Genomic DNA, 16,079 nt, shown 5'->3' with positions numbered 1-16,079 from the left:
GGTCCACCCCAGGTATGTCCCCAGATGCCCTTATAAAATTATTTCTAGTTTTCCTGCGAATTTGTAGAGTTTCAAAACTGAAATAGGCTTCATCATAAACACATTTCTTACAAATGAGTGAATTACTGAAGCCTTTCATGACAATTATTTTGACAAATATTATTTTAAAATTATGAGTTCCGTAAAAAAATGTATTAGAAATTCTTATAATATTCGTATACAGGGTGAGACAGGAAGAAATGTTCATGCTGTGAGGGGTGATAATATTGGTGATTCTGAACAATAAAGTTTATATGAACATATGCCCTGTTCTTAACAGTATCTGACATTCAGCTGTTTGAAAATCACGAGCGTCAATCAGTCTCATGTCTTTCATCAGTACTCACATGCGGACGCAACCAAACCGACTTCAGGTTGTAGTAAGATCAATGAAACATATCCAGGGCTTTGGATCGATCGCGCTGGAGTAATTTCTTGGCCACCCAGGTCACCCGACCTTACTCCACTGAATTGAAATAAGGGAGGAACTTCTAGTTCGCATTTTACATACTTGTGCTCATTTAAAGGAATGTCCGAATCAGCTCAGATCAGCAACAAAGCAGTTGTCTACAAGAGCTGCAAAGTACATTGGAGTTAACGGTGGACTTCTGGACATGTTCTGTAAAGAAAAGTACACAATTAAACAGAACGAAAGGTAACAATGTTTTAATTTACTATCACCTGCATTTTTCCCGTTCCTCATTGTTTTCGATTAGTTTTCTCCGAAAAAGTTAAGAACAGGACATATGTTCATATAAACTTTTTTGTTCAGAATCATCAATATTATCACCTCTCAAACCACGTACCTTTCCTCCTGACTCACTCTGTATGTATTGTAGAGTTCTAAATAAATTTGTTCAAAATTACATGCAAATACATAAATCGTACAACTCATAAATGAAGTTAAACATATTACTTTCCGTATTAGTGTGTTCATATTCAGTATTTATGATGTGACTTCATCAAGCAATGAACCTAGACCGGACATACCCACAAAAAAGTGAAGGGTAATTCCATCAGTTCGTAAAAATGTCCTCACTGTATTACTCAAGCCGAGCTAAATGATTTAGTGATAGATTTGAAATTAAGCAAATCGAAATTTGAATTACTGAACTAAATTCTTACGTTGCAAAAACGGAATGATTCTGGAGTGGAATCGTATAGCCTACAAATGGTGGTTTTGGTACAAGTAAATCATGCATCATTTTAGATAAAAAAAATGATCGGCTGTCATACGTATAGTCGATTTCGGAAGACTTCGGTTGATTTCGTGAGAGCTGAGATTTACACGCGAATGAATTTCTTATGCGAGAGTCTGCTCTGAATTTTTCTTTGTTTCTTTTTCTGTACGTCTATAGATCCAAGTGTTATAAATAATCTACAACAAAGACATATTCAAGGGCTAAATTAGGCGCAAAATAAACATCCTTTCTCTAATCGTGTGAACCACGCGCAGCTCGAAGGAGGAATTATACAAATTCACGCAAACACGCTACAGGAGATCGTTCATTTCTTGTGTCTGAAACTGCACATGAGGTATCGGTCGAAATGCAGAAAGATGATTAGGATATTTAAAACTAATCTTTCAGCCTGAGTCATTCCTACCATAGATGACGTAAGGCAAAAGTAACAGTCGGAGGTATGATTTTTGGGCTCTCTCCAGAGCATAGGTATGGCAAACGACTTTGCATTTTTAAACTTTCAGTCACCATTGCAGATTAGATGTGCAGGAAGCACATCTATGAGGACATCAGCTCTTATCAAGGTCACCGACCTCAATTAAAAATAGTGTTCATGTCAATGTGGTCAATTTTCGTCTTTCTTTAACAAATGTAAATTCAACACAAAAAAATTGTCACGACTATTCAAATATTTCTGCGACATACTTGATTTTATTAGAAAACTGTGATGTCAACTACAATACGAAATGCGGAATAAAATGTTTTTTAAGCTAACGGAATATTTTCAGTGCCCTGTCTAGTCGATATCGATCATTTTGACACAAAGAAACCGTTGTAGCCCCACAATAAAAAAAAACTGTCTAAAGTTGAATTCCCCTAACTCTCCTCCTATCACTCAGCACCATAAAATTTCAATAAAATGTTACACCTGTTTTCGCTAGTTTGAGACAATAGTGTTTACAAACCAGACTTTGCTTTAAAAGTTTTAAAGTTACAGTCAGGTTTTCGTAATTTATTTTCCTAATATACAACCTATTAAGAAAGGTGTTTCTTACGTAACTCAAAATTCATAATCAATCGAAATTGTTTAATATTATTTTCGGATTTAGTGGCCTCAAATTGGTAGGAAAGTAATGTTTACATATCCGTAACATACAAAAAGTTAAAATTTGTTGAAGGAAGCAATAAATTGCAAGCACAGTAGCAACTACACCATTCAGGAAAACCTTTTGCAGCATATACTGTATTACCGTTTTATATTTAACAGCGACTCGAAACAAATTATAAATAAAAACAAATGTCGTAAATGAATTTCTAAATTGCTGGTGTTACTCAACGTCGATGGCACAGACTGATGATTAAGTACTGACAGAAGAAAGTATTTAGAGAAAATCGTTAATAGCCCGAAGTATTACCATAGCGCTTATCTGGAGAAATTTAATACTGCGATAAAATTCATTCATGACAGTTACCGTATTAAGGGTCCAAATTCGGGCATCTTAATTATCAAGCAGTACATTAAACTTCACCTTAAATAACTTTTCTAGGATTGAGAACTTTTCTTTTTACGGAAGTCATTGTATTGTTACAAGGACTGACTCTCTGATATGATCAGATACTGCGACAATTACAAACTAGGGTGGCCCTTAGCTATAGGTAATTTTCCGAAAGTTAAAATTGTGCTGCTCCCACCCCCTTATCTTGTTCCAATTAACAAAAAAATTATCTCTGGAAATTTACAGCTCAATCGGACAACTGTTTGTCGAACCTCAAATGCTTTGAAGTTGGAACATAGTATACGCAATTATTAATTCCATACAAAAGCGGTATACTCTTCACTATCTCGAACATTTCTTAGAGAAATTTATGTGGACATTCTGGCAACTCCAGCAATTGTTTAAAAATATTCTGAACGAAATTTCCCAAAAGCTAATTCGAAAACATCCTGAAAGTAAAATGAAAAATTTAAGAAATATAAGGTTTATTTTAGTAACGCACACAACTTCTATAAGAGAGAAACATTTTATTTACAACAATAATTTGTATATAATCAAAACACTATGTAAATGAACGAACATTGAACATTATTTTTTCCTAAGGGAGGATTTAGTAGCAGTTGGATATTTTTTACAGTCTCTGGTAACAATCTATAAAACAAATTGTTTCTCAGTTTCATCTTTTGGGTGAGAATATTATTGTAATCCTGAATGAGTTTGACTTCTCTTTCTGCAACGTCCTTCACAACAACTATCTTATTTTTCAATTCCACTTTTGTAAACAGGACCATACTTTCAAGTTTAAGGGTCTTTGTTGAGGAAATCGGTGCTGATAGAAAATCTCGTGAAGAAAATTTTAGTACCAGGAGTTACAAAAGACGAAAACTCAATATTTGTAAAGGAAGAAAAATCATTCTGTTGCAGAATGTAGCTCTTCAGTTGATTTCTTCTTTTTCTTCTTCCAGTATAACTTGAGCCATATTTGCTTTAACCGCTGTTGGAACAGTCATCAAATAAGGATAGAACCACAGTTTCGGGAACTAAGTACCAGAGATGGTTGGAAAATTTATTTGCAGTAGCCTGATTTCTGGATCAATATCCTGATAATTTATCAGTTCACGCATGAATAGGAAATCATGATATGGTGCTTTAATTACTTCTGATGACAGAAACCAAGCTCGAACACAGCCTACACTCGAGCAAGAAAAATACATAATTAATCTCCTTAAAGAGTTCGTCTCCTTATGAGATACCTGAAATTGATCTTGAAACAAGTATATCTTGAATGCAAAAAATGCTTTTGCCATTCACCTAGCATGACTTCCAGCTCCTAGTATATGAAACGATATCCCGTTCTTTGGAATGCTGCCAATAAAAATCATCGTTAAAAATTCTTATCCTCTTCATTTATCATCTGTCCCAAAGCTCTGAATGAACTATGTCAAAGAGATCGTCCATAATTTCCACAAAAATATCTCTTTTTTCTTTTCCCTTACCTGCAGTTCTACTCAAATATTTCTATAAACCTTTCCAATCATCATAGAGTTTGAATAACTTATGAACACAGTGGTCACTTTTTCTAGTAGGGATTCGTGCTTCTTGCCAAACAAAACTTCTTGAATCACCAACGCTACTCTTTCCTTTGTTGTAAGATTTACAACTTGAACATTGTAGAAGAAAACTCTTAAAACTTGCCAATTTGAAGGTAGTTTGGCTCCGATGATTTGATTGAAGATGTAGTCAACAAAAGAGACATAAAAGTATTGTCTTAACTAATGTGACGAACTACGTGAAGAAGTTGATGGCATTTTACAACTCTAGGAAAAAAGTCTTGAAAAGTCACCTTACACGAGCAGTGAGCAGGTCAGCACAGACAGTTCTGAATCAATAACTGAAAAATTATTCATCAACAAGATCATGTTTGGTTATAAAATAAGTAAATAAAACAATAATAATAATAATAATAATAATAATAATAATAATAATAATATAAGTTTATCTAATAATATTAGAAAAACTATTTTAGGGGCTAAAACTTCAAAACTTCATTGTCGATGAGGGTCGCCTTGCAGTTGTCCGATTGAGCTGAAAATTTGCACAGATAGTTTTTTTGTTGATTGGAACAAGATAGAGGGGTGGGAGCTAAACTTTTAGAAAGTTGAAAAATAAGGGCCACCCTATTACACACCAAAACTAATAGTCACAGTGAGTTTCTGGCTCGAGGGCAAGAGCCGGGATGGATGCATTCACTTAGGCGTACACTGGCATATTATTTGCCCCATATATGCGATTATTGTCCGATCTGACAGGTGCCCTGGGCAAGTGAATCATTCTGCCTCAGTCCTAACAGAGTCAAGTATCATCCTCAAACGTGTACCTGATAAGCCACGGGCTCGGGGCCCCAAATCCTTTCAATATCAGCATCGGAAATCCATACTACTCCAAAAACTTCACTCTAGTATATTTTTATATACTGCAGATAATAGATAAAATGAGGGGAAAGTGGAGTCTGTTGGTGGAATGATAGAGGGAAACGTGACAACCCTGAGGAAAGTCTACGCAACAGTGATACGATTTGTCCACCACAAATTCCAATACGTTTTAGCCGAGGATCGAACCTATGCCGCCTGGATGAAAGACCAGCGCGCTAGCGCTTGAGTCACAGACAGGACTAATGCGGTCCATAATCATTTACTCAGCACGGTGAAAGTCAAAACTTTAGATAATATAAAAAGCACATAAATATGCTCATTATTAGAGAGTACAGCGTTTGGGACACACAATTCGAGGACAGAAAATTCAGAAGTTTCACATTTAATGACAGACAATTGAACATCTGCTACTTTGCAGTCGTAAACAAAACAAGATATATGAGGGTTGGCAGATATTTTACGATTACAATGGAAGTTAATTTCGCATACTTCTGAATACACGTTCATGTTCTTGCTCCCCCTAAGAAATGTGTGGAATATCTGTGAAATTAAACGAATTCTTGTCCCCCCCAATGTGTGGAATATCTGTGAAATTAAACGAATTCGGCCATATTGATAGCCTTAATCCTTATGCAATCGTAGCGATTACTTGAACTACTGCAGTCAATTCTTGTTTACAATGTGAAGTTTTGTGATAGTTACGGCCAAGCACGCTTCACATGCCTGACCTAAGTCAACATCCTTTTCGTGAGAACTGAGTCTTACGTTGACAATGGCACAATATCCCATTATACATTCAAAAGAGTAGTTTATATACATATTCGAGCGAGTGTAGACAGACCATGGAAAGCACGAAATACTGAATTTCATTTCCATAACGTAAGGAATGAGAGAATTTCAAATCCTTTCAGCTAACGTAAACAGCTGGAACTGATTAGAGATCTGAATGCCTCACTCATGACCAATTATGTATTACAACATCGCGAGTTAAAGGAGAGAGAATCTTGTACATACAATCTAAAAAAAGAAAACTTATTTGACATGAAATAACTAAATTCAATTACTAGTTTTCTTTTACATGTTCCAAATGTAATTCCTTAAAGTGTGGAATGGTATTCATGAAGTGTATACGACTGTGACGTCAAAATTTCAATTTATCGTTCTCTGAATCTTTCGCCGAGTTGAAAGTAAAATTCTAAAACATTTTCATGTGGCAACGGACATTCGCATTACTTCTTCGTAATATCTAAATGTAACGCTACGGACATTACATTTTTTCGGTTACATGGTAAGATAAGAAACTGAGGCGACTTAGGGGCGCTTCAGTAGCTGTTGCGTCAGCTACGAGTGAGCATCCTTCACAATTAAGAGAGGAAGTTTAAGTCTTTATAGTTATACTAACGCCTCCAATTGTAAAGGAAAACAAGTTTGGATACTATAACTTAAGTATTTTGCTTTCAGAGCTAAAAGAGTAACGATCGATCAGTACTAATACAAAAAAACATAGTTTCACTACGCTAATTGACTTCACATTTCACCTGGTTCATACCCGAGAAACATTCACCAACCTACAACCCAATATTAAACAAAGCGATGCGACTGGACGGGATGCAAATATAAATCTCTCATTTCATAAAATAATAATAATAATAATAATAATAATAATAATAATACATGTCTCAATACAAGTGAATTTCTCATCACAAAACATCAACGATAATAAATAACTTCTGCATTTGAAATAGGCCTAACTACAGTAAGAGTACATTATAATCAGAGAGCGGATTTTGGGTCCCGATATTGAACATTAGGTGTACATCAGTTGCAGGGAGGTCAATGAACATATTGCTACGCTCCCTCCGTAAGCCAAGGGACGTATTGTCGTTGTGTAGGGACCGAAAATACGCTGTCTGATAATAAACTTGCTGTTCTCGTAACACGCAAACGGGCACGGAGGAAAGCATACAGTTTTCAAAATTTATACAGAAGTCGTATCAAGAAAGAAAGAAAGAAATGACATCTTTAAGCCATGGCGAACAGGAAATCCGGTTTCCTGCATAGGGGATTAAACGCCTGCCCTTGTAAGCCGTTGGAGATTAATTAATCAAAGCAATTTCCCAATTTGTGATAGTATCAATACTGTAAGCCAAAGTATCAAATTACAATATAATAATAATAATAATAATAATAATAATAAATGTTTCATTTTGTGCGTATTTTAGCACAGAAGAAAACCAGTTCAATGGATACAATATTACGAAAATTTAAAACAATTCTCGGTAAGTTCTCCCTTAACGTAGGCCTACTGCTTGATGATCACGTGAATTTCTATGACAACGCTATTTCAGTGTTTAGAAAGCTTATTATTTCTGATTTGCGCATAATGTGCATCACGGTAAGATAACAGGAACAGATCTTGCGCTGTGTTCAGTCTGATCGTTTCATGTGACAGTATTCACAGCTTGAAATATAGAAACACATTTCTGCAGTAATTATATTTATTTATTACCAATAAAGAAGCACTTACATTATAAAATATCTACCGAACAGTCTAAAACTTTAACGTCATTCAATAAAACACAAAAAGGAGTAGGCCTACAATAGATACGTAACATAATGAAGCTTTATAATATCTAGCCAGCAAGGATATACAGTAGCAAGACTTGAATCTTTATTTATAACTTTCATTTCATTAAGTAAAAAATTAACAAAGCTGTTACGGGTTTTAATTATACCTTTTACATTATCATTGATATATATATATATATATATATATATATATATATATATATATATATATATATATAATCATTCATTTCTTTAATAACCTCAACCGAAGTCATACCACAATATGGGAAGTGCTAAAAATATGTAACCACGCTACAGTATCACAATGGTGGTGAGTGATCGTTAGTTTTATTACTATCTATCTAGATTCATTACATGACCATAGTTGGAGCACCAATCGAATTTCAGTTCTGAAAATATTTGTACGGTGTTGCCCAGCACACGTACGTATTTACATAATTTGCATTAAACGTCTTGACCGTGCGCCGATTAAGTTCTAACATGGAGACGATGCGACAAGTTTAGGTTAGGTCAAGATCACAACTAAATCAAAATACCGAAGCGCTCCGAAATGTATATGTAAACGGCATCTTCATTGTGGAAGGCCATTTTTAGGATAGAAGGAAACTAATAACATGGCGACCAGAGGGAATGCAAACTGTACTGTGACAGAAGTCATGTTCTATCACAAGACATGAAATGTGGATAGGTTATGGAAACTAAATAGGAAACGAGGCACGTAGATCAACTTGTAGCTAGATTGCGGAGTTAATGTAAACAAATGGAAAGGCTTAACAATACAGTGGTTGGTGTTACCTTGCTGGTGACGGAAAGATCAGGATGTGAACAACATGAGGAGCACTGACTGACAGACAGACACTTGTGTTCCCACTACAGAGCCACCACACCATGCGGGACCGGCGTCCACGACGCTCGTTCGCGTCGGCGTCGTACGTTCGTATTGATGAAACGAGTCGGTCGATTCCATTTGCTTTCGAAGGGGAACACGAATGCAGCAATATGGCGGCTCTGAGAGTCACTATCGGCTTTCGTATGATAGCGGAAAGGGGGTTTTCTGTTACAAATATGGCGACAGCACCAATATTCGATATTCCGTAGTAATCTAAATATGTATGGTATAATTAAGTATTCATGTGGTGATATTAAGTAACGACACATCACAAGTAACGGCAATAGGACGAGCGACTACATGTACGGACTGAATAAAAAATAAAAAATTCTTTATATGAATACACGATAAGAATTTTAACACAACATAAAACAAGCCAATTGCAGCATTGTGTGTCCAAAATAAGGCATTTATGTCCACCACTGTGGCTCTGGCCATATATTTTCTAAGAAAAATTCCAGCTGACTAGGATCAGACAATGTGTAAAAAAGCAAGGCAGTTTTGTCATTTCGCCCTTAAGCAAAATATTTGGATTCCCCACACCAACTTATTATATTACCTTGTACGTAAACTTTATATGTAGGAGGATTGTGAAATTATATATTATGTATGTTACATTATTCAAAGCTACGAAAACCATGCAATTTATATTAAAAAGCCTTCTCAGCACTTCCACTTTTCCGGAATTTCCAATGATTTAGTTTAATCCACAAAACATTTCAGATCCAATGCAAAGTACAAATAAATTTCATCTGTCCTCCACGACAGAAGACCAAAAATAAATTTTTACTCCTTTGTGGGGCAAGAAAGATCTTTCAGCGAAACAGATACAGTAGTACTGGTGGACAAAAAAAAAAGTCTTGGTGGGGGGGAGGGGTTAATCCCACTTCAGTGTTCGGATAAATATCAAACATTCCTTTCTTCTGAAGAGCATTGTACAATTGCAACACACTTTTTGTTCACTTCACTTTCGCAATACACTTTTTGTCCACTTCAGTTTCGCAAGAGCTTAAGAATTATTTAAAGTGAAAGCATTCGTTCACTAAGAATCATCACTCTCCTATGGATGTCTTTTAATAAATAGTTTAGTATAGTAACCAATAATATTTGCAGTCTTTAATGAAGCTTCGAAAAATTCAAAAGGTGCTATGAGTTCTATATAAGTCTTCTACCTGCAATGCATTTTCTGTACACAACATACTACAGGATAAAACGCATCCATTATAAAATTATCGCTAACAGAAAAATCAACTTCACCATCAGAGTTCTCGTATTCGAATTCATTTAGTTTTATTTTTTTTGTCACATCTTCGTATAAATTTTTCTTGATCTTCTTCTCACATGATCCGGGCATATCACGGAGACATTTCAGATACTTTATCAATTAATTATATAAATTTTCAATACTGCCTAAACCAATGTTCACGGCTTGCAATCTTTTGCTCGCCCTGCTAAATCTTTCTAAAACATTGTTCCAAATAAGTGCTAGAAGACAACTTTCCACATTGCCCAGTGAACTGTGAAGTCCTATTGTTTTATCTTTCGTAAGTAATTTCTCATTTCTTTCGTCAGAGATGACTCGTAAATGTTACAGAATTCCATGCCATAAGAACACAATTGCGACAAGTATTGTCTCTCGCAGCCCATATCGTTAGGAAAGAATTTTAATGATTGTGGAATCAAAGTGTGTCGACGACGACCATGTATTATCAATATACATAAAAAAAAAACATTATACAATTTTTGAAGAGTGCTAAAAACATTCAAACATGCAGGCAATATTCAACAGAGGGACCACCTAGATTTTAGCGAATACGCCGAACATGGCACGTAGGCTTACACAGTCATTAGCCAGTGGATTTCGTCGTTTAATTCTTGTAGGCTAGAATATACTTCAACTATATCGCCAACACGGTCATAAAACTGTGCACGACAGTTGCTGATATGTGGGTAAATATTCTTGTAAATTTTCTCAATTAAAGGGTACTGATATATGCGAGACATATCTGAAGTGGAATCGGTTAACTGTTGAGCAACATTTTTCCTTTTTTCTCATTAATTTTCATCTAATACTTTCTGAGTCATTGGCGTTACTTTAATAAATTCTTAAAAATACTTATGGAGAGGAATGAATTGGAGACGCTTATTCTTTTCCAAATTTTCTGACATGCTGGCTCAGGAATGGATCCAAATTTTGCAACAATTTCAAGTATCATGATATAACCTCCCACTGTTGTGAGGTTACTCAGTTGGCCCAAATTTTTCCTCAATACTTCTAATTGGTAATACTGACTGAAGTACAGTTCTTGTGAAAAGTACTCGCGAAAGAAACCTAGGATGTTCAAATATTTGCGTTTTGTGCATCTAAATTCCCATCGTTATTTTGTTTGGTGACAGAATATACAAGAATTTCTAGCAAAGCATCATTTACTAGCAATTTGCTGGATCTCGATCTTAATTTAGTTCATACGAATCCAGGTTTTGGCCACATTATTTAAATCACTATTCGAGCAACATGTTCAACATACATTCTGCAGGACAAGGAGGAAGACTATTAATATTAATTTGCGTTATTGATTTGTCTGGAGGTTGACAGAATAAACCGTAAAATATGCACCAATTATGGAATTTGTGGCAGTAAATCCCAAACTTCTATTTTTTTTCGAAATTGTGCGCCACTCTAAATGTTTCCCAATTATTTCAAACAAATAAGGACCCTACAATGAACAATGATTGAGTCAAAATTTGCGATCACTGACAGACTACATGGAATTAATAGCAGAATGAAATGAAATGTTTAGTTTTTTTTAACAATTTCAAAGGTGACACATTTGTTGTTATAGGGGCGGATCCGGAAAAATGTTAAGGGGGGGCCAAGGTCAGGGCCAGGATATGAGTGTCTTATACGATTTACTATAAGTATTCAAAAACATAAGTTATGGTTATGGAACTGAAGAATATGGAATGCTGTAGATTTCTACTCACCCTATACAGATCTCAATTTCAGCAAACTAGAGCCTCTACTTGTTATTTCACACGCACGCACACACACACACCAGGCACTTGAAAATATGCATTTTTTTTCTTGTCTCAGATTGTAAATTACCTATGTCACTATAGGCCTAATACTAATAAAATGTTTGAAATGTACGTAGGCATATATTATACCCTACAACACTAGGCACTAACAACAGAATTAGAATATGTCCCATTACTAGTAATATTAACTAAGCGTAAAGGCATCGCGCATTTACATATGTAGGAGTTGCAACCGGCGCTGGTGTTGCTGTGCAAAAACTTCAATTACTTATGTTGGAGTAACGTTAATGTCCTGGTGTATGTGCAAAAGGGCCAAGCCATTTAATCTCTCTTCAGTCATAGTTGAACGAAGGTAAGTCTTCACTTCAGAAGAAAAAGACCGTTCTGCTGAACATGTAGTTACTGCTAAAATTGGAATTATTTGTAGAAGACGTTGTATATTAGGGCAACAACCACTCCCAGTAAATGAAATCCTATTGGCAGCTGTTTTTGGTTTCTCACTGTTTGACCTAGTTCCTCAGTATGACTGCCATAAATCTATTTCTCCTCTCAGTTCAGTGACCGTGCCAGGTAAGTCACCCTCGTACTTCTCTGCGGCTTGTAAAACCCTTGCAACATCAACAGCTGCTTTCGAACAATAAGCTGGTATAAGACTGCAAAACAAACACTTCTTCTTGCGCCTTAGAGAAACGTACTGTTAACTCTGACACCATATGATCTAAAAATGGAATGTACACTGCAGTACGGTAGTATGTCATCGGGTCACTAAATGAAGGGTTAGCTCTATGAATTTGACCGATTGCTTTTCGAGGTACTGATACACAAATTTTAAGTTTTTCATTTAATAAAACTGCTCTGGAATAAATTTCTTCAATATTTTCTTGAACTGATGTTCTGTAGTTCTTCACTGTATCAAATATATTAAGTGTTATTTTATTTGCACTGATAAAGTCAAGTGAGATACACTGAAGTTGACGGGACAAGGTAAGGTTAGTAAAAAAAAATCTCTGTAACTACTTCCAATGTGACAATAAATTGAAACTGTGTGATGGCAGATAACATACCATTAGCTAAAGTCCTCATTGTTCATTCTTGTTCTTTAACAATTTCTTCGAGGAAGTCAATTATCGCTCGCAACATATCATGGAAAATCAACACGGAATCATGTCTCTCCACCCAGCAAGTGCCACATAGTGGTTTGAGTCGTTTTACTTTAGATTCAGGGAAATGTTTTTGAATTTTTGCTTCCAGCTATATAATTCGTTTTGCAGATTCCCGGTGAATGTGTACACTTCTTTCAATGTCCCGAAAATATTCCCTATTTCTTGAACATTTGCAGGCTTTTGATATAGCTAGATTTAAAATTGATTAGCACATTGATTATAGGTTGCTAATGATTGCGATAAGAGAAATTGTGCCTGCGCACCGCGATATTTTGCTGCCACATTGGCCCCTTCAGCTTAGACTTGCCCTTGTAAGTCTTGAACTGATAAACCAATATTACTCAGCAGGGTTAGTATGGTGTTTGTCAGTCCTTCTCCTGTTAAGTAATTGACATTTACAAATCCTACAAAACCTTCCCTTACATATTACTTTGCATATCAAATACCTAATGCACAATGTTAATTGCTCGCAGGTACTTTCGTCAGTTGTCTCATCCGCTACTATTGTAAAATACTGACTACTTTTTATACGATCTACAATTTTCTTAAGTATTAACTCTCCGCAACATTCAATATTATACCATTTTGAATGGTTTTACTGATAAGATTTGCATTTTTGGGAGCTGTTTCTAAATGTTTTTTCAATACTGCATCACCACCACTGACTCGATACCTAAGAAGGGCGCGAAAATTTTCTTCCCTTTCAGATACCGTGCTTGAATTTAATAGAATTTTTCCATCGTCCCTATGACCCCTGAGAGAAATAGTTTGACCGCCGCACAAAAGAACAGTTTCTACGATTGGAACTACCCACTGCCTATTTTGTTCTATTAGTTTCTTAAAATGACTGTCCACTTGGACGGAAATATTTTCACACTTTCCTTCCATTATTTCCTTAAAACTATTAGCTTTGAGAAGAACCATTTTGTGATACTGCCATGCAGAATGGTTGTTGAACTCTTGTATTGGATTTTTGTACCGATTGAATGGTTGTAGTAAAAGAGTTCCAAGATTTTCACTTCTGCCGAATAATACACAGAATCGACAGTATGCACTTATCTTTAACACTATAAGCTAGCCAAGGGAAATTCTTCATTCATTTCATTTGAAATTTTCTATTGTGCTCGTTATTATGTTGCACAGGAAATTCATACCTTGAATCTGGTGTCCAAATGTTATATAATAAGCGGTATTTCAGACTATCAGAAATTGATTGATCCTTAACGTAAAAACCTACATCTAATTCAAGATTAATTGGAACTTGTTCCGTATGAAAGTTCAAATGTGATGCCTGTACACTTTTCTCACTTCCTGCACAATTTGACAATTTTTTTTCGCCTAATTAACGTCAGAAATAGATCGATCAACTTCCTTTTGATTATTACCGGTAACACTACTGGGTGCTCATTTCAAAGTGTGTCAAGACGTCACTGTTGTTGGGTCACCGATTTGAAGCGAGTTTCAGCTTATATGTTAGAGAAGTTGCCTATTATTTAAGGCGTTCTTCAATCTGAACTTGAGAACGTGTACGGTATAACTTGAACGTCGTAGCAACAGATGGCGGTCTGTACGGTCTGTGTGCTACCATAACCTCTTTCGAACTGTGTTTTGCGCCGGCAAGTCGTACGCAGGGTATTTGTTATCATCGGTTGCGTACGGTAACATTCCACAACACAAATCAAATGCTCCGTGTCCATGTTGACCGTCGAAGTTAATGTCAACAAATACGTAAGTAATCGTCTTAACCCTCTCCCCATATCCCGACAGTACGTATTTCCAAACAGTTCACATTCCTGCCACTACCGGCGTTACCGTACGTATCGGCACGTACTCTTCAGAATGAACGCCGTACTTGCTAGCCAACTTCTCTGCCTCTTAGATTATACACCTGAGCTGCGGAAGTGTAGGAAGATTGAATTCTCTAGGCTCATCAGCTAGCCACATGACGGCATACAGCGAGCCAAGACACATTTTGAACTGAACACCCAGTATTTACGCTGCTAGGATAATATGCATTAACATTATCACTGTTCTGTTTCTGAGTAACTCTATCAAAAAAAAAAACGAATGTAGAGTTGCCTGGTAGCTTAACTTAAGCTTCTTATTTAAATTAAATCTCGACATACTTTCACATTATTTTTCACAACCAAACGTGAAACAATTTACGATTGATTCCACTACGATGCACACACTAAAAACTCTAATTTAATATTAAATCTTCTTGCTGCATACGAATTACGAATATTTCGTAACAACGTAATAAAATATCGTAACGAATAGCCAGACAGCTTTGTGAGGTTGGTGCCTTCATTGTGTAAGATCTCGATGGACAACAGTACATGACAGGTCAGTTGACCTTCGGTAACGCAGGGTTTGCCAAAAAAAATGCTATATAAGAATATTACAGTACGAGATTATCCTGCGTAACAGAAAAAAAAAGTTATATACAATGAACAGTTGTCTTACCCGAAACAGTTTGCTAAGAATTTTACAATAGCAGGGTGCCTGGGTAACAGCAACAAAATATACCGTTACTGTTTATTACATTGAAAAGTCTCTTCGTCGAAATACTGGGTTAATTTTCTTAAAACAGAGAGAAACATACATATTTTAGTCAGCTTAAGGGGGTGCCGGGTCCTATGGGCCCCCCTCTAAATCCGCCCCTGTGTTGTTATGAATGATCATTATTGCTTTAGGGTAGAAGACATTAGCGAGTAAAATAAATCTTGTAACTCATATCCAATTTCAGAACGGCCCCGAGGTTCACTCAGCCTCCTATAAAATTGAGTACCGGGTCTTTCCCGGGGGTAAAAGGCGGTCAGAGCGTGGTGCCGACCACACCACCTCATTCTAGTGCCGAGGTCATGGAAAGCATGGGGCTCTACCTCCATGCCCCCCCCCCCCAAGTGCCTTCATGGCATGTTACGGGGATACCTTTACCTTTTACCTTACTCATATCCAATTATTGCATCTTTCAGATGTACTTTCGGGGCCACCGACCGTGCCGGAAATTATTGTTATATTTTTATAACATAAAACACATAAAATTAACAATAATAAATAAATCGGTAGTTGCATTAACATCAGTCCAAAAAGTAAATTTTATAGGAGACAGAAAAAACAATTTTTCTCCTGAACTGTGAATGCATGGGTGTCTTCAATTGCTGCAACAGTAACCTTTCATATTCATATTATATTTTGAATATAAAATTCAGGAGGATACTTTTATTGCCATTTTTCTACGTATATAT

The 16,079-nt window shown here is 36.1% G+C and overlaps 1 protein-coding gene across 14 annotated transcripts in view; it reads right to left on the bottom strand.

The window, feature by feature from the left end:
- siz (Brefeldin-resistant Arf-GEF family protein schizo) overlaps window positions 1-16,079 on the bottom strand; it is a 177,563-nt gene that overhangs the window by 80,062 nt on the left and 81,422 nt on the right. For 2 of the 14 annotated variants that reach the window (XM_069837707.1, XM_069837711.1), the window contains exon 2: window positions 551-658. The exons of 8 other annotated variants lie outside the window; for them this stretch is intronic. Coding sequence is in view for 2 of the 6 variants with exons in the window: in XM_069837705.1 (XP_069693806.1) it covers window positions 8,533-8,627 (95 nt within the window). In the remaining 4 variants the exon portion in view is untranslated. 4 more of the 14 variants (XM_069837705.1, XM_069837706.1, XM_069837708.1 and 1 more) reach the window with 2 other exon arrangements.

This window comes from Periplaneta americana, chromosome 10 (assembly GCF_040183065.1).
Source record: "Periplaneta americana isolate PAMFEO1 chromosome 10, P.americana_PAMFEO1_priV1, whole genome shotgun sequence".
Lineage (NCBI taxonomy): Eukaryota > Metazoa > Arthropoda > Insecta > Blattodea > Blattidae > Periplaneta > Periplaneta americana.
The sequence above is the reverse complement of the archived record's forward strand: the minus strand, read 5'-3'. Positions and strand labels throughout refer to the sequence as shown.